This window comes from Mus caroli, chromosome 2, assembly GCF_900094665.2.
Source record: "Mus caroli chromosome 2, CAROLI_EIJ_v1.1, whole genome shotgun sequence".
NCBI lineage: Eukaryota > Metazoa > Chordata > Mammalia > Rodentia > Muridae > Mus > Mus caroli.
This window is the reverse complement of record NC_034571.1, coordinates 11,069,432-11,093,687: the sequence shown is the minus strand read 5'-3', so window position 1 is coordinate 11,093,687 and position 24,256 is coordinate 11,069,432. Positions and strand designations below refer to the sequence as shown.

Sequence of the window (24,256 nt, the reverse complement as noted above, 5' to 3'; positions counted from 1 at the left end):
CTTCTCCTTCTCCTTCTCCTTCTTCTTCTTCTTCTTCTTCTTCTTCTTCTTCTTCTTCTTCTTCTTCTTCTTCTTCTTCTTCTTCTTCTTCTTCCTCTTCTTCTTCGAAAGAATTACACACTGAATTCTTACTGTTTTACTACTATGTGAAGCAGGCTGGACTTGAACTCATGGTGTTCTTCCTATTTGTCCTTTCTTAGAGTTAGTAACATTCCAGGAACTTGCAAGAATAATAAATAACCCAGTTATTTATTCTTTACAGTGTCCTTCTGCTTACTTCATTCTTCTCCACTTTAAAAATGCTCCATTTTTCCATCATAAGCTTTATCATATTAATTACACCAATTTATACTCCTAGTCTAATAACTCCAACATCTCTGTCCATCCTGAACCTATCTGTGGCACTTGCACTGTCTTTTTACCTATGTTCTCTTGTCTTTTTGACTGCCTTGTAATTTTGTAATGAGAGTCAACATTATATTTTTGATAAAAAGAAGTGATTCGTATAGGCCTTTAACAGAATTTTATGGTTATCTGGCCAGGAGTCAGATTTTGTGTACTCTAAATGGAGCATTTCTTCTGTGGTTCTTGTCTCCCATATTCTGTCTTTCACTGAAGAGTCCTCTGAACTGTAAGATTTTTCAGTTTCATTCCCTTCTGATTCTATAGGTACTGCACTCTGCTGTACTGTGCAAGGGAGAAGATTTAATCCCACGATTAAATCTCAATCTTTTAACCTAGGGTCCTAGACCTTGACCACTATAACTACATCCCTGTTTCATTTATTTTTGCCTTATTGTATGTGTATTACAACACTCATATGTAATACACACATGTGTATTACACACACACACACACACACACACACACACACACACATGCCACTTCACAATTAGGAAGAGGTTTATTATGATAAAGAGAGAAAAGCAAAGGAATTTACACATTTGCAACGTGGCTAAGCAGAATGTGGGAAAGGTCTTGTAGGACACATATTTTTTTCTTGGGGACATGAATGCTGGGATGAATGTATTGAATTTTAGATATGTAGTGGTGTATGGGAGGGGGGCGGTTAAGCCCACTCCTGGCTTAGAGTCATCTCTTAGTCTCTCAAAACTTCTCCTATATTTCATTTGCATTTTAAATGGTACACCGCAACCTAAAGCTTATTTCTCAACACTAAAGGACATTTGCTTGGAGTATATGTTCAGGCTCTATAAACCAGGGTACCCTTCTTAGGAGTACAAGCTGTTTGTACTCTCAGCTGGAGGACACTCCTCTATTTAAACAGACCAGGGCTCCATCAAGCCAATGCCCTGCTTCCCTGTTTCTTTGAAGGGCTGGTTTCAGAGAACAGTGAGGTTCAATGGGACTACCTTTTTGTTTTCCTTGAGTCAAAATCAAGTCTTGGCAACAGCCTTGACCTCAGACAGATCCTTCTCAGCCAGGTTCCATTCTCATTCTCAGAAGGATAACTGCAGTGGAGTATAATAGGTTTTCACATATTGTGAGAGAGCAAAAGTAAATGCAGAGGACTCATGCTGAGTGTAAGTATTATGACCAGAGGGATGGAGCTTATATGGGAGAGTGTGCAGAGCAGGGAGGGCATGCCAAGGGGCTCCATCTCTTATTCTCTAGATGTGAGTCAAGGTGAGGCACACTGGCACGGGCACGTGTGCGCCCCCCCCCCCCACACACACACATTTGCAGGATGTTATTGGCTCTCTAGAGAAGCTGGTTTGGAGGATTTAAAGAGAATTATAGAAGGATATAGCTTTTAATATGTTTTTGTCGGCCCTGAGGATTGAACTTATAGCCTTCTACATGCTAAGCAAGCAAGCTTTCTATTGTAATGCCTCAAGCCCAGGGGCACAATATATTTTAAAAAGGTTCAATCCCCACTCCACACTAATAAAAAGCCTTTCCTTGATGAAGAATACAGAACTGAGAAAGATTTGAATCTACCAGAAAAAGGAAATATCAACAAGAGGTGTTATATATTTTGAATCATTATTAATATTTTGCAGGCTCTGTGCTAAGTAAGTGTTTCACAAGCAGTATTTTATACTGACATCACCACAATCTTATTTTAATGGACAAAAAGGAATTGTCATTCCAAGGAGTATGGCTAGGGTTTGAACCTAGATCTCATTTTGGCACCTGAATTCTTAATGACTCAACTGATCAGCACAGACTAACCTTAGTGATTACCACTTGTGACCAGGTCCTTTATCTCCAGTCCAAAGAGGAAGGTACATTGTCAATGGGCTATGTCTTGAGAAATGAGTCTCAAAAAGAGATTCAAAGTCTTACCTGCAATGTTAGGTTCTGGGAAAGGGCAGAGCAGTTAGGAGTGGCTACAGTTCATAGACATATTTACCTAAGAGTCTGGGTCAGCTCAGCCTTCAGTTGTGAAGCCATTTCCCCAGACTTTACAAAGCCACACCATGAGCCAATTCTTCTGTCTCTAAAAAAAAGACCTGTCAGTAGATGATAGATGCTTAAATAAGACAGATACATGTTCCACTCTTTGATTTTACCCCAGCAACATTTCTGGTTCAGTGGAAGAATAAGAATAGGAATACGAGGAGGAGGAAGAAGAGGAGGGGGGGAAGAGAAGGCAGAGGGGGAGGAGGGGTAGTGATGATGGTGGTAGAGAACAAGGAGGAGGAGGAAGAAGAGGAGGGGGGGAAGAGAAGGCAGAGGGGGAGGAGGGGTAGTGATGATGGTGGTAGAGAACAAGGAGGAGGAGGAAGAAGAGGAGGAGGAGGCCGACAAATCACTAATCAGAAGTACAACAGAGACCCCAACTGAGTCTTAGGAAACACACCTGCTCCAAAAATTGAAAAACCTGATTTTTAAAAAAATTACAGTTTACCCTAAAAGAAAAACACTGTCAGTCTACCCAAATTTAAGCTCAGGTCATTTTTAGAGGGCAAAGAACTGTCATTATATTTTTAATATTATTACTGAATCTTGAGGAATAAAAAGTTTTGAAAAAAGTATGTGTCTGTAAGCATGTGTGTGAATGTTGATCCATGCTTGCTTGCTACAGTATACATATGGAGATCAGAGTACGAAGTTTGGAAATTAGTTCTCCCCTTCCACTTTGCTTTGAGGCCAGGTCTCACTTGTTCATTTAGGTCTCATTCTAGGCGAGGTGGCCCATGAAAGCTAAGTCAGCCTCCCATCTTGCTGCATGGGGACTGAAATTACAGATACATGCTAACGTATCTCATTTTCTGTATGTGGATTTGGGACCCAACTCAAGTTATCAGGTTGATGTGGCTCGTGCTTTTACACTGAGTCATCTCCCTGGCCCTGTTTTGCTAAACATTTCTAAGATTACTTATGGTATGCTGCCTGGAACACAATTTTCATTATCAGCAAATCAATGATAAGGTAAAGAGGAAGAAAGGGGAACCCAAAAAGGTTCCTCAGAAGCTACTATGTCCTACTACCCTTAGGATGCTATCTGAGTGACTCAGTCTCTGCTTTCAATCAGGGAACACTAGTGATAAGCTTTTGAAGGGCTTGGAATGTTTCCTTCTGATAGCTGGCTGTGTTCAACCCCACTGCACCCTATTCACAACCCTACCAGCATCAGGATCACTCAAAGCTGAAGGTCATAGAGTCAGTAGCTCACATCTCAAATTTTAATTTAGTTTGTCTAACCTTGAACCAGAAACAGTCATCTATCACAGCTGTTCCAATTAAGCTAGCATAAATGAAGGCTCAATAACAAAATCAGAACGTGGGCATTAAAACATGTCCACAGATCATATCTGGTACTTTGTGTTTGTAACCTCTACCCCAGGATGTCCTGTATAAAGGAGTGCTTGTTCAATTTGTTTTACTCGCCCAAAACAGAAAGCTGAGGCTCTATTTGTCAGGTCTAGCTCTCTCTTTGAAAATCATGCAAGCACAGAAGTTTTAAGCAACTTAGTCAAAAACACACAGCTCTTGACCTGTTCTGTCTCAGAGCCAGGTCTGTCTGACTTTTTTCACCAATGGTGTACAGAGTCTGGCCACAGCTAGCAGCTTTAACAATACCTGGGAGTTCTAAGTCAAGGTGTCAGTACTCTCTCAGACACACAGAGTCAGAAGTTCTGAGAATGGAGTCAGCCACTTGTATTCTCTATAGTGAAGTTGTTTCTGAGGTACACTGAGTTCTTGTACACAATAGCCCAAAGTCTGAGCATGCCCCTAAGACAGTTGGACAAGTCCACTTTATTTTGAAATCAAAGCAAGGTGGTTTTTAAGTGACTATGTTTGGGTTGGGGCATGACAAAGAACTTCTACCAGTTGGTGAGTAAGAGGTAGGAGATACATAACTGTGTGCCATGAGTCACAGTGAGAACAAAATAACCTTTTCCCTTGTCAAGGTCCACCATTAAAAACTAAGAAATAGTAGGCACCCATATTCTAAGGGACAAAATGACTAAAGAGTAGGTCATTTTCTATCTTAATAATTTTCTGTGTTATCAGTAATGTTCCTTGTTCATGAATTCACCTACTGCTATCCCCTTTAAAGTAACCTCAAAAACAATGCAAATATATGATTCATCAGTGAAATTACACACACACACACACACACACACACACACACACACACACCACCTGTTCTATAATCTGTGAAAGCTGAGTTGTTGGTTTTCTGCCTGACTCTTTGTTGCCTTATTGATTTTGGGAACGTTGCCTTTTGTTTACAATTCTTCTTGCCTACCACAGATATGTGCTGAGTTTGACAGGAGGACAGGTGGGATATTCTGCTGGATCTTTTGGACCTCCCCAAGTGGATTATTTACATAAACTGCTGAACCAAGGCTTGGTTCTTCCAGCTTACCATGTTGTACTAGCTTGTAAGAGAGGATTTGTTCAGAACGGTAATTGAAACTAGCCTTTATTACATTTCTACAATTATATTTTCTTATGCTTTACTAATCACATAGAAAACAATATATTATTAACAATTTAAAAAACAACAACAAAAATGTCTGCTTCAAATATAAGGAATAAACATTCTTTTGTAGGGAAATAATATTTTTGCAGCTGACTAGAATTAAGAATTTTCTAACACTAAACATTATTGTGGCCAATCACAGTGTCAGAAACAAAAATAAAGATTTTAATCCAAGCCAGACTCACTTATATATATTTCTAAAAATTTACAATACAAAATTAATAAGTTAAGATAAATGACAAATTCTTTGCCTTGAATATAAATACCAAATTTAGTGATTGGCATAGAGAACATGGAAATATGAGATATGAGCAGATAATTACATTTTGGAAGCCATTAGAGATTCTTAACTTATATTTTAATATTCTGTTCATATACAGCTAAGAGCAAAAGAGAAAACCAGCCAAGGACCAATCCGACATTCTGCAGGAGAAACGTCATCCAGGGTCGTTGTGTCTGAACATGAGTCATTTCAGGAAGCTAAAAAAAGAACAAGAAACCAGAATAAGATCCAGATATATTCAACTGCCGAGAAAAGCTTTGTGGGAAAGCACAAGCGATTCTGTTATTCAGAACTTAATACCCTTCAATGTTCCCCAAATAGTTACCCAATGTTTAGTACCTATTCTTGACATGAGTTTGAAATGTAAGCTAACTGGAGCCACTTGCTGGTAGTGGGAAGGACACTCTCATTGGCATATGTCTGAAAGCAATGCAGCTTTCAACAGAAGCCAGCTCTCCCTTTATTTCCAGAATATGCTTAAATGTGAAATAGATAAGACATGAAAAGTAGAGTTTCCAATTGTTCCATTAGGCTTATGAAATGGCTAAATATATGAGCTTTTGCAAAACACTAATGTTTATTTGCTGTCTAAGAGAAAACCAAGGTCCCCATGAAACTTAGAACAATGAAGAAATCATTTCCTAGGACTATATTTTATTCTCAAACAAACAAGTGGACATAACTTCATGTCTACCAAATGTCATAGCACCATTTGGAAAGAAAGGTTCATCTGGGCTTCTATGAGAAGAACCCAAAGTTGTTGGACTATGTATTAGTTCAAATGCCTCATCCTCACAAGACCATAGAGAATGTCATGGCAGGACTGTTTTCCTTTGGAGTGTGTAAAGACTCAAGTCAGTTTGGCCTGGAGATCTAACTTAATGTTGGTATCATTGAGAGCCTATTGTGTGGTCAGCTGTGTCCTTGGTTATACTAGATGTCATGGGCATATGCTCCCTTGTGATGACAATCAGACATAGATAATGACTTTTTCTAGTGTCTTAGTAATATGTTTATATCTAGGTTATATTAAAGTTTATGTGTGTAGTAGGCAGTATTTATTCTTCGGAGCTTAGGTTTGGTGCTATATTTAAAGAATTAACAATATGAACTGAACTTACCCAATATATTTGAATGTCAACAATTTTAAGCAATTTTTGATGGTTAATTTTAATGATATCCAACAAAATTATATTGCAATCCTATCTCTCATGGTCACTTAATGGATCATATTTTGAATAAACTTATTTCCAAGTACTGAGTTAAGATTTCCTCTCTTCTTTATAGTTTGCAAACAAGATAATTATCATTTTCTTGAATGTGGCTGAATTAATAGTGTGCTCCAGCTATAGTGACACATTCCTGCCATCTCAGTACCTGGGAGATGGAGCAAGAAGAGTCAGAAATCATCTTCAACTATATGAAAAGTTTGAGGCCAACATAGGATACATAAGACTCTGTCTCAAAAACTAAAAGTCACCAAAAATGTAAACAATTGTACTGTTCTTACCAACCTATGCATACAGACCTGCTGCTTTACTTAGTGTCTAACAAATGAGAGAGGAACACACCTGTTTGTAAGAGCCACAGAACCTCCACCAGTGAGAAAATCATCGATGCTCTATTCTGTGCAGACGGCACCATGCTTGAGAAAACACCACAACTATTTTATGCAGCACAAATAGTGACAACATTCACATTAAATATACTTTTAGAACACTTAAGCTACAAAATCTGATGTACATTCTATTTGCTTTTCATATAACCCCATTTACACATTCTTCCTTATGTTTCCTCTGACTCCCTTAAGCTCTGTTTCCTCATAATTCTGCAAGAGATAAAAAGCTTATTTCATAGCTTCAGTTATGTGGAAGCAATGTCTCTGGAAAGATAATAGCTCATTCAGAGCTATACAGATGTGATACTAGATCCAGGACCAGAGACAAACCAGCTCATTCAGGGGCAGAAAGCCTAACTGAAATTCATCATTACCTGTTATTAAAATACCTTCCTATGTCATTAGAAAAAATGGAAAAATAACAATGTTAAAAGGTGTTCATTATATAGAAAACTTTCATTCTATATAAAGAAAATGATAAAAATACAGAACAAAGCACAAGTACGGCAGCATCTTTGCCATAAAGACAGCATAGCAGTAATATTCTATGTTTCCAAGACATATAATGTAAATTTAAAATCTACAGAGACAGACTGCCTTATGCTTCAAAAGTGAATAAGCAATGAAAATTCACATTTCAAAAGGTTTTATGGAATTTGCAACCCCATATGGAAGTTTTAATTTTAATATAGGGGACCTGTCTGAATGTCCCTGACCACTGCTAAAATGATTTGGTAACACAATGCAGGGAATTTGCTTTTGAGATAACACTTGCCTCTTACAGCAAGGTAGATATAGGAGTCACAGTGTTTCTTGGACACACATCAAAATTCCAGGAATACTTTGGAGCATCTTTTTAAGAGGGACAAATATAAAATGCCAAGGATCAGGACATATGTAATTATCACTTCTCAGTTCTCAGAATCCACTCATAATCTACCCCATTTCAGTCAACAACTTTTCAAAGTAATAATGGGAATTTAATCTCAGGGGCATAAATTTCTCCCTGTTTTGAAAATTCTTAACAAGAATTGAAACTTACACTTGTCACCCCAGGCTTTCGTTAATAAAAGTCTCCTTCCAGTACAGGGTAATAAAATTGTAGTATTGACCATTTTGATCATGCTTTGATATATAATACAAAATAAGGGATGACTGGTTGGCACCAGCCCCAAGCCACCTTGGGCACAAACTCAGCAGATGGTCCCAAGATGCCCAGAGGACTCTTCATGCCTCAGACGCCATAGCACACCCAGAATCTTGGGATCACTGGTGAGTGGAATGCAACATCTGTTCCAAAACAACCCAAAGGAGCTTGGGCCAGCATGGAAACAGGAAACCTGCCTGACCAGCGACTGGCGTTCCTTCTGGTCTGCACCAGCCCCGCGCCACCTTGGGTGCAAACTCGGTGGACAGTCCCACAGTCCCCAAAGGACTCTCCACACCACAGGCGCCCTAGCACACCCAGGATCTTAGGATCACTGAGAGGGCTCCAGAGAGGGCTTTAATTCTGGGACTCAGCTGAGAGAGCCATCTTGAATCCCAGGTCTCTCAAAGACCAGTTAGCACAGGAGAGAGCAGGTGTGCCACAGAAGCAACAGAGCTTCTTGGACAGGGTCCCTTCGTGCCTTCACCTTCAGCCAAGAGGTGGATCTGAGATCCAGACCTCTGTGGATCTTCCCTGCAAGAGGAGAGATTGCCTGCAGAGAGTGCTCTGACCATTAAAACTCAGGAGAGAGTTGGATTCCCAGGAGTGCTGACAGAGACTAACAGAATCACAGGAGGAACAAGCTCCAGCCAGAGACAGCTAGAACATCTAACACCAGAGATTATCAGATGTAAAAAGGAAAACTTAAGAATCTTACTAAGAGAAACCAAGAACATTGGGCATCATCAGAACCCAAGATGCCACCACAATGAGTCCTGGATAACCCAACAAGCCTGAAAAGCAAGATTTGGATTTAAAATCATATCTCATGATGTTGGTAGAGGAGTTTAAGAAGGGCATTAGTAACTCACTTAAAGAAATACAGGAGAACACTGATAAACAGGTAGAAGACCTTAAACAGGAAACACAAAAATTCTTTAAAGAATTACAGGAAAACACAACCAAACAGGTGATGGAATTGAACAAAACCATACAAGATCTAAAAATGGAAGTAGATACAATAAAGAAAACCCAAAGGGAGACAACTCTGGAGATAGAAATCCTAAGAAAGAAATCAGAAACCATAGATGTGAACATCAGCAACAGAATACAAGAGATGGAGGAGAGAATCTTGGGTACAGAAAACTCCACTGAAAATATGGACACAACAATCAAAGAAAATGCAAAATACAAAAGAATCCTAACTCAAAACATCTAGGAAATCCACGACACAATGAGAAGACCAAACCTAAGGATAATAGGTATAGATGCGAATGAAGATTTTCAACTTAAAGGGTCAGTGAATATCTTCAACAAAATTATAGAAGACTTCCCTAACTTAAAGAAAGAGATGCCCATGAACATAAAAGAAGCCTATAGGACTCCAAATAGACTGGACCAGAAAAGAAATTCCTCCCGACACATAATAACCAGAACAAAAAATGCACTAAACAAAGCAAGAATATTAAAAGCAGTAAGGGAAAAATGTCAAGTAACATATAAAGGCAGACCTATAAGAATTAAACCAGACTTCTCTACAGAGACTATGAAAGTCAGAAGATGTCATACAGACCTTAAGAGAACACAAATACCAGCCCAAGCTACTATATCAAGCAAAACTCTCAATTACCATAGATGGAGAAAGCAAAGTATCCCATGACAAAACCAAATTCACACAATATCTTACACGAATCCAGCCCTTCAAAGGATAATAAAGGGAAAACACTAACACAAAGAGGGAAATGACACCCTAGAAAAAGCAAGAAAACTGGGCAGTGGGGGCGCACGCCTTTAATCCTAGCACTTGGGAAGCAGAGGCAGGTGGATTTCTGAGTTCAAGGTCAACCTGGTCTACAAAGTGAGTTCCAGGACAGCCAAGGCTATACAGAGAAACCATGTCTCAAAAAACCAAACCAACCAAACAAAAAACAAACAAACAACAACAACAAAATAAACCAAGAAAGTAATCCTTCAACAAACCTAAAAGAAGATAGCCACANGAACAGAATCCCAACTCTAACAACAAAAATAACAGGAAGCAAAAATTACTTTTCCTTAGTGTCTCTTAATATCAATGGACTCAATTCCCCAATAAAAAGACATGGAGTAATAGACTGGCCACATAAACAGGACCCAATATTTTGCTGTATATAGGAAACCCACCTCGGGGACAAAGAGAGACACTACCTCAGAGTGAAAGGCTGGAAAACAATTTTCCAAGCAAATAGTCTGAAGAAACTGGTATGAGTAGCCATTCTAATATTGATCAAAATTGATTTCCAACCAAAGTTATCAAAAAAGACAAGGAAGGGGCACTTCAAACTCATCAAAGCTAAAATCTTCCAAGATGAACTCTCAATTCTGAATATCTATGCTCCAAATACAAAGGCAGCCAAATTCATTAAAGAAACTTTAGTAAATCTCAAAGCACACATTGCATCTCATAGAATAATAGTGGGAGAGTCCAACACCCCACTTTCATCAATGGACAGATCCTGGAAACAGAAACTAAACAGAGACACATTGAAACTATCAGAAGTTATGAAACAAATGGATTTAACAGATATCTGCAGAACAATTTATCATAAAACAAAAGGATATACCTTCTTCTCAGCACCTCATGGTACCCTCTCCAAAATTGACCATATACTTGGTCACAAAACAGGCTAATCAGATACAAAAATATGGAAATTATCCCATGTATACTATCAGATTACCACAGACTAAGGCTGATCTTCCATAACAACATAAATAATAGAAAGTCAACATTCACGTGGAAGCTGAACAACACTCTACTCAATGATACCTTGGTCAAGGAAGAAATACAGAAAGAGATTAAAGACTTTTTAAAGTTTAATGAAAATGAAACCACAACATATCCAAACTTATGGGATTAAATGAAAGCATTCCTAAGAGGAAAACTCATAGCTCTGAGTTCCTCCAAAAAGAAACTAGAGAGAGCATACACTAGCAGCTTGACAGAACAACAACAACAAAAAAGCTCTAGAATAAAATAAAAGCAAATTCACTCAAGAGGAGTAGACATCAGGAAATAATCAAACTTAGGGTTGAAATCAACCAAGTGTGAACAAAAAGAACTATACAAAGAATCAACCAAACCAGGAGCTGGTTCTTTGAGAAAATCAACACGATAGATAAACCCTTAGCCAGACTAACAAGAGGGCACAGTGAAAGTATCTTATTTAACAAAATCAGAAATGAAAAGGGAGTCATAAAAACAGAACCTGCAGAAATCCAAAACATCATCAGGTCCTACTACAAAGGCTATACTCAACAAATCTGAAAAATCTGCATGAAATGGACAATTTTCTAGATAGATACCAGGTACCAAAGTTAAATCAGGATCAGATTAAGGATATAAACAGTCCCATTTCTTCTAAAGAATTAGAAGTGGTCACTAATAGTCTCCCAACAACAACAACAACAAAAAAGCACAAGACCAGATGGGTTTAGTGCAGAGTTCTATCAGACCTTCAAAGAAGATCTAATTCCTATTCTCCTCAAACTAATCCACAAAATAGAAACAGAAGATACTCTACCCAATTCATTCTATGAAGCCCCAGTTACTCCTATACCCAAACCACACAATGACCTAATAAAAAAAAAGAACTTCTGACCAATTTCCCTTATGAATATCGATGCAAAAAATACTCAATAAAATTCTTGCAAACCGAATCCAAGAAAACATCAAAAGGATCATCCATCATGATCAAGTTGGCTTCATCCCAAAGATGCAGATGTTTACTATACAGAAATTCATCAACGTAATCCACTATATAAACAAACTCAAAGACAAAACCATATGATCATCTCATTAGATGCTGAGAAAGCATTTGACAAAATCCAACACCTATTCATAGTAAGTCTTTGAAAGATCAGGAATTCAAGGCCCATACCTAAACATAATAAACACAATATACAGCAAACCAGGAGCCAACATCAAACTAAATGGAGAGAAACTTTAAGCAATCCAAATAAAATCAGGGACTAGGCAAGGCTACCCACTTTCTCCCTACCTATTCAATATAGTACTTGAAATCTTAGCCAGAGCAATTAGACAACAAAAGGAGATCAAGAGGATACAAATTATAAAGGAAGAAGTCAAAATATCACTATTTGCAGATGATATGATAGTATATATAAGTTATCCTAAAAATTCTACCAGAGAAATCCAAAACCTGATAAACAGCTTCAGTGCAGTATCTGGATATAAAATTAACTCAAAGAAGTCAGTGGCCTTTCTCGACACAAATGATAAACAGGCTGAGCAAGACATTAGGGAAACAAAGCCGGGTGTTTTGGCACATGCCTTTAATCCCAGCACTCAGGAGGCAAAGGCAGGCAGATTTCTGAGTTCGAGGCCAGCCTAGTCTACAAAGTGAGTTCCAGGACAGCCAGGGCTATACAGAGAAACCCTGTCTCAAAAAACCAAAGAGAGAGAGAGAGAGAGAGAGAGAGAGAGAGAGAGAGAGAGAGAGAGAGAGAGAGGAAATTACAGAAACAACACCATTCACAATACTCATAAATAATATAAAATACCTTGGTGTGACTCTCACTAAGGAAGTGAAAGATCTGTAAGATAAGAACTTCAATTCTGAAGAAAGAAATCGAAGAAGATCTCAGAAGATTGAAAGATATCCCATGCTCGTGGATTGACAGGATTAATATACTAAAAATGGCTATCTTGCTGAAAGCAATGTACAGAATCAATGCAACACCCATCAAAATTCCAACTCAATTCTTCACAGAGTAGAAAGTGTAATTTGCAAATTCATCTGAAATAACACAAAACCTAGGATAGCAAAAACTATTCTCAACAATCAGAGAACCTCTGGTACAATCAACGTGCCTGATCTCAAGCTGTACTACAGAGCAATTGTGATTAAACACACACACACACACACACACACACACACACAAAACTGCATGGTATCAGTACAGCGAAAGATACTATAGTCCCCATGAGAAAACTCTTAGGCCTGATAAACACAGTAAAGTAACAAGCTACAAAATCTGCATACAAAAATTAGTAGCTTTTCCTAAAGATCAATAATAAACTCATGAGATAGAGATTAGAGGGAGATTCCTATTGACCATAACTTTAAATCTAAACCTTAAATAAGTCCAAGTAAGGAGATAAAGGACATCACAATATACTAGAATGCTCCTAAGTGAACACCTCCAAGGATTATCAGAATGAATATAGACAATATTATGAAAACTGGTCTGCCAATTAAATCCAATCTCTGTAAAATTTCCAATAACTTTTTTATAGAACTTGCAGAAAACCTAAACTTCACATGAATGCACAGGGCACTCATGGTCAGTGTGAAGCAGAAGGAGCGGTGTGAAGGTTATACAATACTTAATTACAAATTATACCACAGACCTATAGTAACAGAAAAGCATGGTACTGGGACAAAATATGAAAAATGAAAGAAAATGGAGGTGCCAGAAATAAACTCACATAATTTTCAACAAAGATTCCAAAACCACACATTGGAACAAAGATGACTTCTTCAACAAATGGTGCCTGAAAATTTTCATCTGCCTGGGGAAGAATGAAACTAGGTTCTTATCTACCACTGTGTAAAAAGAACCTATTCAAAATGGATTAAAGACCTGGATGTAATTGTGAAGAGAAAATATGTCAGAATACAAGTGTCAATAAAGACGTGTTGAAAGGGCTCCAATAACTCGGGAGGTAAGGCAACAATGGGCAAGTGGAGCTGTGTGAAATTACAAGCTTCTGTACAGCAGAAAAGCTAGCTGTGGAGAAAGAGCCAACAGAATGGGAAGAAATCTTTGCCAACCATAAATGCTGATAGGGGATTAGTCACCAAATCTACAAAGAACTCAGTGGGTGTCAGACTTGCTGAATAAGCATGAACATCTGGATTTGAGTTTCCAGCACTTATATTAAAACCAAGGCAAGCATGGTTGCACACATACAAACTTAATGCTATGTGGGCCTGCCAGCCCAGCTCTAGGTTCAGTGAAAGATTCTGTCTCCAGGAAATAAGGTACAGAGTGATAGAGCAGGACATGCAGTGTCCTCCTCTAGACTCCAGTTATGTGCACATAAATTCACAGGCACAAATATGCAAATGTGCACACATCTCTCACACACATACACACACAAGCATATACACAAACACACACAAAGAGAACTCAAAATTAAACACAAAAGATCCAAATTATTGAATACATAAATATATAAATGAACCAAGCAGAGAGTATGTATGTATGTATATGTGAAATGTGTATATGCACACACACATATATGTATATATATGTGTGTATATATATATATACATATGTATATGAAATGTTATGTAAAACAGATATTTGACAACCTTAGCTATCATATAAATACAAATTGGAACTATAGCACATGAATTTATTGAGTGATTTTGGAGACTGAGTCTATTTCATGTTAATTAGAATGACTAACTTGAAGGAAAACAGTCAGGGGTTGGGAAATGACTCAGTGGAAAACATTTGTCATGCAAGTGTAAGGATCAGTTCAGATCCCTGAACCTCCATAAACCTGGGATAGCCATATCTGCCACCTATAATCTCAACACTGAAGAAGCAAAGACAGGGGATTCCCACAGCAAAACAATCAGTTGGACCATCTACAATTGGTACACTCTGGGTTCAGATAGAAACTCTACCTATGGAAACTAGAATATGGGGGAAGTCATCAAACATCAATTTCATGTCTCCACATGCATGCATATCTATATACATATACACATGAATCACTGTACACTAATATACATGCAAGAAAAGAAAAACCCTGTAATAATTCTGGTAAGGGTACATGGAAAGGAACTGTTACATACTACTGTGGGAATGCAACCTAACTCTGCTCCTGTAAAAATCAGTGGTGACAGCAAGTGTTTTTACCCTCTCAGTTATTGTGCTGACCCCTGGTTTTGTATCTGTTGTATTCCTAAATGAGAATTGCTATGATGCAATTACACCACTCCAGTACACAACTCAAAGGGAATCTCAGCCAGCATGGCACCAAGATGGGTGCACACTCACGATTGTTACAGCACTATCCACAATTGCCAAGACATGGATGCTTCCCTGGGTTTCCCTTTCACCGATGTTATCAGACACCTGGCCATGAGTGTAAGAAGAGCAGAATCAGGGGAAGAGCAGAGTTCAGACAGCCTCAGAGTGAATAACAGGGAACAAAATCTCTTGCTTCTGGCAGGGGTAAAAAAATTGTTTCTGTTAAATAAGCCAGGTTTTCTGCTCTTTCTAATGAGGCCTGTCTACAGGGAGTAATTAAGCAGAGCCTGACTTGATTGGTTTTAATAGATCCTTAGTAACCTACACCTGGCAGATGGGGCCTGACCAACTCTAGCTGCCCCTAGCCATTCCTCTCTCTGTGGGCAAAGAAGGAGGCAAGACAAGCACAACTGAAACATCACAAACACAGAGTAGGTTCACAAGACTATGTGGGGAACCTCACAACCTATCTAAGGATGGGGATACAAACCTGTTATCCTAGCACTGAACAGTCTGGAGCAAAAGGACCATAAATTCAAAGGAAGTCTGAACCAAAGATTTTCAGGTAACAAGACCACAATTCAAACAATATATCAGAAACAAAACAAGAGTGGGCATAATTACTAATAGGGTAAGGACACTTGCTGTCAATCTGGTGACTGGAGTTAGATTCCCCAGGACCCACATGTGGCAGGCAAAAAATGACTCCCCAAAGTTGTCCTCTGACCTTGATGTGCACATTGAGGTATGTGCCCACAAAATTAACAATATTAATAATAATAACAAAAACAACACACTAACCTGAACATAGAACTCCTTCTTACTTTGCTTCTACATTACTAAGGCCAATTTAGCTCAATTCCTTTTATTCAATATATTAGGCCAAATTCTGAACAAAAGCAGGGTTAGCTCATAATAAATCAAGAGATAGTTGAAGGAGATAGCAGGCATGTTGGAATTACAAGACCAGAAACATTTTAATATTTCAATTAAAAAGTTAAAGAAGTAAATGGGAAAGGGAAACAGTGGATAAGTAGAGAGACGGAAATTTAATGATGAAATCACAAAATATATACTGGAAATAAAATACTGTAACAGAAAAGGATGTGATTGGTGAGCTCAATAAGAGATCAAGCATGGCCATAGAAAGAAGGTCTGTGTTTGAGGCAAACGCACAAGAAACTTCAACAAGAGCAGAGAGCAGGGAGACCAAGAAGATACCGGATATCTGAGAATTTTGAGAAAACTACAAAAAATATAATGAATTATGATTAGAATACTGCAGTATATCTGATCACACTGTGAACCCTGAGATTACATTCTGGAAAAAAACTATTTCTAGTTGTGGTGTGGCTCGGCCCTAGCACACACTTTAATCCAAGAGTGTTCTGTTTATTGTAAATAAGATTAAATAAAGCCAACTGTAGGCAAAGAGGCGGAGCAAGCAACCAGTTGACAAGGAGTGAACATAGAAGAAAAACCAGAGAGTGGAAGAAAGAGTCAGGAGAATGGATAGAGAGAGATGTACAGGAAGTAGAAAGGAGGAGCATTCAGTTTGAAGAGGGTCTTTAAGAGAGAAGAAGGAGACCCTGCTCTTTCCTTCTGGGACATCAGTTGAAACAGAATGTCATCTGGGTGCTCTGTTCTGCCTCTCTGAGCTAATAGGCTTTCACCCCAGTATCTGGTTCCTGAGTCTTCATTTAGTGAAACTGAATGATTGAGATTTTGTTTAAAAAAAAAAAAAGCAAAACAACAACAACATGGGGAGAAGAGAAAGAATTCTATGTATTAAAGAGTTGTTATCAAGAATTTTCCCAAATAGATGTCAAGAGACTAAATATACTGCTTTGTAATCTCTGAATTTCCTGGATATTCTGTATCTTGATCAAGCATTTTAAAACTTAAGTCTTACCAGAAACCAGAATAAACTGCCTTACCTTTAAATAAATGAAAATAATAACTATATGGCATGTCTGTAGAGACTATGGAAGCAAGAAGTTGGAGTGGAATACTCAACTAGTAAAAGAAAAATACATATACCAGCAGAAGTCTACATATTGTATAAAAGTATCATTTAAAACTGAAGGCGCAGTCTGGTGACATGGCTCACAGTAAAGGGCTTGCTGCACCAGCATGAGAGACTGAGGTCAGATTCACAGCCCCCACATTTTAGAAGAAAGCCAGGTGGTTCTGATCCACTGCTAGGGAGTGAGACAGCCAATCTATCAAAAAACATGAACCCTAGGTTCAGTGAGAGCACCGTAGAGAAAGACACTCAATAACAACCTCTGGCCTCCAGATCTGCATACCCAGGCAAGTACAGCAGTACACACACACACACACACACACACACACACAAACACTTGCATACACAGAGAAAGACAGAGGACATAAATGGTCTTGCAGAAAATAAAGTCAAGGAAAATATTTAAGTATTCTGTTCTTTACTAACAAATAGCACAAAGAAACTTACCTTATGATAAAAGATAAAAATTTCTTAATAAAGGGAAAAGTGTATGGGTCAGCAACGTAAGTGTACACATCGGTATATAATTAAAGAATGAGTGAGTGAAATCAAATAGCTTTTATTCTTATTATTGCATTATTACCACAACAGCAGAGAGCTTTTAGAAAGGAGACTTGAGATTGTTGTAAATTTATATTGCAACTTGAAGACAAACACTAACAAAGGATCATCAGGGCTGGAGGAACGGCTCAGAGGTTAAGAGCACTGGTTACTCTTCTAGAGAACCTGGTTTTATTCCCAGCACCCACATGGCAGCTCACAACTGGCAGTCAGATGATCCCCTGGGTTTAGGTCTCTTCTAGCCTCCATGAGCACCAGACAGACATACAGTGAATAGGCATACATGTAGACAAAACACCCACACACATAAAAACTTTTAAAATGCCATCAAAGAATTAAAAAAATAAAAAGGATGCTAAACATCCTGCAAAGAAGAAAAAGTAGACTCAATATAAAATGCTATTTTATGAACCATAAAGAGGCAGTAAATAAGTACAAGAGTACAGAACAAATAAGAGTAACATGGTAGAAATATGGTAGATGCTAATACAAATATGTCTGTAATCATCACAACAGCCGTGGTCTGAAGACATCCATTGAAGAGCATTATCAGAGTGGGTCAAGAAGCAAGACTCAATGATACAAGCCTACAAGACGCATGCTTTTAATATGCAGGTGTTTCGGGGTTACAAGGGAGGGTATGAGAAAGATTCACCAGGCAAATACTACTAAAGGAGTCAGAGTATCTGTACTAACTCTAGACAGAGCAAACTGCAAAACTAGGAAAGTTATCAGGAGTAAAAAGAGCATTCCATATGATAATATATAGTACTCCCGGAAGACATAAAATCTTTAGTTAGGAAATACACCTAAAACACAACACTGTGGGACAGTGTGAGCGGTGCACAGTCTGGTACCCAGTCGAGCACAGGCCTTGAACCCCAGTGACCCTAAGGGATGGCAGGTGTTCAGCCAGGCCTCCTGGGCTACTGGCTCCTGTTGCAGCTACAGTCTCCCCCCCCCCCAACCCCCCTGCAGAGAGATGTGTGGCCATCAGTCACAAAAGCAATGCCCCAAGCTCCTGGTATTCTCTCTGAACTCTACCCCCACAGTTACCTGGCAATAGCCAGGTAGGCGGGGCCCACTATAAAAGGGGCTGTTTGCCCTCTCCTCTCTCTCTCTCTTACTCTCTTACCCAGTTGTTCTTACTCTTTTACTCTCATCCCTTACCCTCCTGCTCCCTCTCCCTTCCCTCCCTCTCTCTATATGGCCATGGCCAGATTCAACTTCTCTACTCTTCTACCTCTCTGCCTTTCTACAATAAACGCCTTTTATTTATGGACTGACTCTTCTCATCAGGACCGCCATGCTGGAACAATGGAGCAGGTCTTACCCTAACAAGCTAACCTCCCACCGGGAGGCCTCCCTGCACTCCCAGCCATGGCCACCAGCCAACTGAAGCCAAGCAGCCCAAACAAGCCCATGACTCTCATCCCCATGGGACCTAGTCAGAGTTCTCTCCTACTATTTTCCCCTCGGCCCCTGGACAGAGTCCACCTGTGGGCCCCTGATCTGTTCTCAGTTCTTCTGTGACATCCAGCGGCATCTGCAGTGTCCAAGACTGAGAACCTGACATCCGTGACCCCATGTGGCACAGGGACCTCAGAACCAGCTCTTCCACGGCACCCAGCAGTGTCTGTGGTGCCTGAGAGTCTGAGCCCGACTCTGGCAGGTCCATGGGGACCTCAGACTGCACCTTCCCCACCTCCGGAGCGGGGTCCTTCAGCTTCTCACAGCCCAATGCCTGCCCAGTGGTGTTGTGGGGGTGTTCACAGTAAAAACTTCCTGCGTCCCATCTTGCCCAAGCAGATGCGGGACCCCATTTCTGGCCCACACAACACTGGGATATATGAGGCAAACTATTAGAATTAACAAGAGAAATACATTAACATATGTTGCTCTGTGTATGTGTGTGTGTGTGTGTGCGCGCGCGCGCGTGCGCGCGCGCGCGCGCGCGTGCGCGCGCAGGGCCACTGCATACCTCCATGTGGAGATCAGAGCACAACTTACAGGAGTTCGTTCTCTTCATGTGGGTCCTGAGGTGTGAACTCAGGTTTTCAGGCTCGAAGGCAGGCACTTTACCCACTGAATAATCCCACCTTCCCTGTTCCAATGTACTATTTTAACTAAAGACTTTAACTTCTCTCTGTGATAAAGACACTGGATTCAGCTTTTATGTGGATTCCAGGGATTCTAATTCAGACCCTCATGTTTTTAGAGCAAGAGTTATCCTCTAAACACCTGACATCTTTATCTTCTAAGACAGAATCTTCTAGGAATCTGAAGCTCATTGACTCTGCCAGGCTTGATGGCCAATGACTTTCAGGGTTTGCCTGTCTGTATTCTCCTCTCAAACCCTACCCCATGCTGGGATTAGACATCTGTGTACCATGTCTAGCCTTTTTTTTTTTTTTTTAAATCTGGTGATTGAATCTCAGGTCTTTATGCTTTCCAGGAAGATACTTTATCAACTGGGCCATCTTCTCAAAACCTGTTTTTGGTTTTGTGAGATAGCTTCTCATTGTGTACCCAAGTGTGTCTTTGAACTGCCAGTTCTCCTCCCTCAGCACCACAGGGCTGGGATTCCTGATAAGTGAATCTACTTTATATCAGCAGAGTTCAACCTGTGGGTCATGACGCCTTTGGGGGTCAAATATCAGATATCTTGCATATCAATATTTACATTACTATTCATAGCTAGCAAAATTACAGTTATGAAATAGTAACAAAAATAATTTAATGGCTGCAGTTCACAATATGAGAGGCTGTATTAATGGGTCACAGTACTAAGAGAGTTGAGAACCACTGATCTATATGCTATTATTAGTTTGATGTGATTCTAAAATTGGGAAATTTATAACTAAAAATTCCATTTTCTAGTTACCCTAGTCTCATTTGAATGATCTATATGAGACTGCCACTGGGGTGGTGTGAGGAAGGAAGCTGCTTCCCTATGCCCATGTAAATGAAGGACACAGCCTTACGTCTACATGATCTGTACCTGTCTAAGGAAAGATGATAGTGCTGTGGAGCTGTGCGTGTGTGTGTTCTTTTTTTTTTAATTGGGAAAATTTAATAAGCATCAAATCCACTATACATTGATAATGCAATACTGAAATTGTGAAATTTTAAATATTGTTTTCTCAAAAAAACTTAGTGATTTCTTTTTTTTGAGGGACATGTGGAGACAGAACTAAGCATTCACGTAGCCAGTCCAGATTTAGTTGACACTAATGTCTAAATAGTTGTTCATATTTCATCTCTATAGTAAGGTAGATTGTGAACTGCTTGTATCTCTGCATCTCAGCATAGGTTTCATGAGACAATTTATAGGAATGTCAAATATTTGATGTGCTAACTCAAAAAGCTCTAGATTGGGGGTTGGGGATTTAGCTCAGTGGCAGAGTGCTTGCCTAGCAAGCGCAAGGACCTGGGTTCGGTCCTCAGCTCTGGAAAAAAAAAAAAAAAAAAGCTCTAGATTGGAATTCGGTTTTGTTCAGCTTTACTTCAGTGCACTTAACTTGAGGACACAGCAACTATTTTCTTTCCTAATTCCTATGAAAAATATTTCTGCAGTAAAACTTGTTTCTTGTTTACTATAACTGGGTTGTTTTTGACAAAGATTATCAGCTTTGTGGTTGGTTTTCCACTTGGTAAAAATCTATCAAAAACATCCTATTATAATTTGTAAGGAAAAAGAGTTGTTAAAGGCTGTAGGATCAGGAAAGAAATCGTCCTTCTTAGCTGTGTAAGCACAAACACTCAGAGCTGGCTGACTCAGGTGACTCCACGGTGTTCAACTGTCCTGTACAAATGAACAAATGTCTATTTCTGTCACTTCCAGGCTACTGGGAAGCAGAATGAGCTGCACTGCAGTTGTTTGCTGTGTGTCTTCTGTCCTATAAAAATATCCATTCTGAACTTTATATGCCTCAGTACGGGGGAACGCCAGGGCCAAGAAGTGGGAGTGAGTGGGTAGGGGAGTGGTGGGGAGGGTCTGGGAGACTTTTGGGATTGCATTTGAAATGTAAATGAAGAAAATACCTAATTAAAAAAATATAAAGAAAAACAAACAAGCAAGCAAACAAAAAAACCATCCATTCTGTTCCATGTATTTTTGAAGTAGAAAAAAGAAGAAAAACCCATAGCCTATTCTGAGTTACTGTGACAGGTATATAAGTGAAAAGCTAGATTGTACCATTGTTACATCATCTATTAATGTTCAGCAAAAGAAGATTTGGTTCAAGTATTTTACATAACATTATACTTATACCAGTAAGTGGATTTTTCTTTTAAAAAAAAGTGATAATCACTCCTGTAAAACTTCACTAAAACATAATTCTGTATTCCAACACATGGCAAAAACAACATGAAGAAAAGTTATTTTCGATCATCCACTCACTCAATTTGGAACAATACTCATATGACATTCAGCTAACTTTCATCTTGAGTTTCAAAGTATAGCTACTGACACCATATTATTTTGATAAATGATTACCAAGACACCTAGAGTCCTCCATTATACAAGCAGATAAATAAATATGAGCCTTAGTGGCAGCCAAATTTTACATAGTTTTTACAAAATATAACAATATGTATAATCCTTTGTTTATGCATTATCTCCAAGATAATTCACATAAAAAATCATCTGTAAGCCATACCTTATCAAGAATTGGTAAATTAGGAAAATTGTTCATATTAGTGCATCTTTCTCTATCTGTGTAATTTAAAATCAAAGAAAACTAAAATATATATTAGATAACCAAAATTCTGATTTCTGTTTCTAGCCAGTTTGAAGAACATAACAGCTTTATGTGATTGGTATGGAATCTTCTAGGTTTATAAATGTGTTTATTTGTATATTTGTATTTACTATAACATTATATTATCTAAAAATAATTCCTTACAGTATACATCCTTTTTTAAAATAATAACTTCTTATGTAGCATCTATAACTTTTTAACTCCTAGAATGTTAAATAAACTTTGAGTTAGAACTTAATCTGACACTGTATGTAGAAAGAAAGAAAGAAAGAAAGAAAGAAAGAAAGAAAGAAAGAAAGAAATCTCAAAATTGACCAAAGACCTAAATATTTGAGATTCAATATTACATAATTCTTAAAAGACAATACAGAAGATTTATGAAAATGACTTATTTTTTCCAAGATATGAAACTCATAGGTCAGAAGAGAATAGTAGATAAAGTGAGCATTATCAAAATTTCTCCTTATGCTCACTGGGAGGTATATCTCTAACTCTCATTTTTGCTTTATTTCCCAGCAGACACAGAGTATGAAAGACATCCACAACTGGTCAAAACACAGAGAACAGGTCATTGGGATCTGCCCAACCCCAACCAATACATCTACACTACATCTCCTACTCCTAAGACTCAGGGAACATCCTAGAAGCGAAGCACAAAGACTTCAAGAGCCAGAGAACCAGGATAATTGCTACAAGATAGCATCTTCTACATATGACAGAAAATATCACCCTTTTAAACCTCAACAATCTGGTCCGTAAAAAAGCCCCGCAAAATGACACCAGTTGGTATACTAACATGTACAAAGGAAATCTTATAAGGCCCCACGCCTAGATGATGAGCTATCAGCAATTAGTGACTGCTGGGATAGGGAGAACCAGTCCTCTCTAGGTGTGAGCATCTTTTAAGTTATCTAATCCCGAGAGGTCAGCCCTAGACACATACATATGAGTAGCACTAAATGGACTAAGCAGAATATGTATGTGTGTATTAGTATATACACATGTGTGTATGTGTACACGTATATATGTATATATGTGTGGTATGTGTGAATGTATATGTATGTAAAAATAATAACTTAAGAAGAAAAGGTCAATAATTCGAGAGATAGTTGTGATTTGTGGAAGCAGGAGGGGAAAACACAAGGTATAGAAATGAGTTAAAAATAGTATAGCATATAAAATTCTCAAAAACAACAAACTAAAACCAGGTCACCTGTAGAATCTGTGGACTTCTATGTCCAGTTCTGATTTATGAATTTCTATCTTCCCTTGTATGTTCACAGAGACCACCCACTTCACACTCCTCTTATGAGACATTAAGCCCATTATACAGACTCCATGCATCTGACCCCATCAACACTAGCTACCATAAGCCCTTCCTCCTAGTTTCATCATTATAGAGATTAAAGTTGATGTTTGCCTTTGATTTACCAGTTATGAGATTATAAGCATATATCAGCCCATAAAACGTTTTATCTGAATCCTGGGGTGGGATTGTGGCCTTATAAGATTTCCTTAGAGCAGGAGAAACTGTCTTCCTCAGGAAGAGACCTCCTAACTGGTCATTCGAGACCCTGTGATGTTACTGCTGAGAGACACTTTTCCTGAGTACAGGTAGCTAGTAAATTCCTCTAAATAATGCCCTTCACTCTGGCTTTTCTTCTTCCATTATCACATAAGACATGCATTAAAAGTATTGATAGTCTTGAAAAGGATGAGCCATTGTTAAGGAACATCCAAAAATATATGGGACAAGATTCAGAAAACTGACACCCGCCAGCTACCCACGTCCCCCGCCGCAGGATTTTGGGATTGCTGGTGAGTGGAACACAGCTTCTGCTCCAGTCCAAT

At 38.8% G+C, this 24,256-nt stretch overlaps 1 protein-coding gene across 4 annotated transcripts in view; it reads right to left on the bottom strand.

Moving 5' to 3' along the window:
* Nucleotides 1-4,883: 4,883 nt before the first annotated feature.
* Nucleotides 4,884-24,256, bottom strand: part of Slc39a12 (solute carrier family 39 member 12) — a 104,103-nt gene continuing 84,730 nt past the window's right edge. For 2 of the 4 annotated variants that reach the window (XM_029469888.1, XM_021156383.2), the window contains one exon: nucleotides 4,999-5,440. In XM_029469888.1, the coding sequence (XP_029325748.1) occupies nucleotides 5,312-5,440 (129 nt within the window). In that variant the 3' untranslated portion in view covers nucleotides 4,999-5,311. Of the gene's footprint in view, nucleotides 5,441-24,256 lie in introns of all 4 variants that reach the window. The other 2 variants (XM_021156381.1, XM_029469894.1) reach the window with 2 other exon arrangements.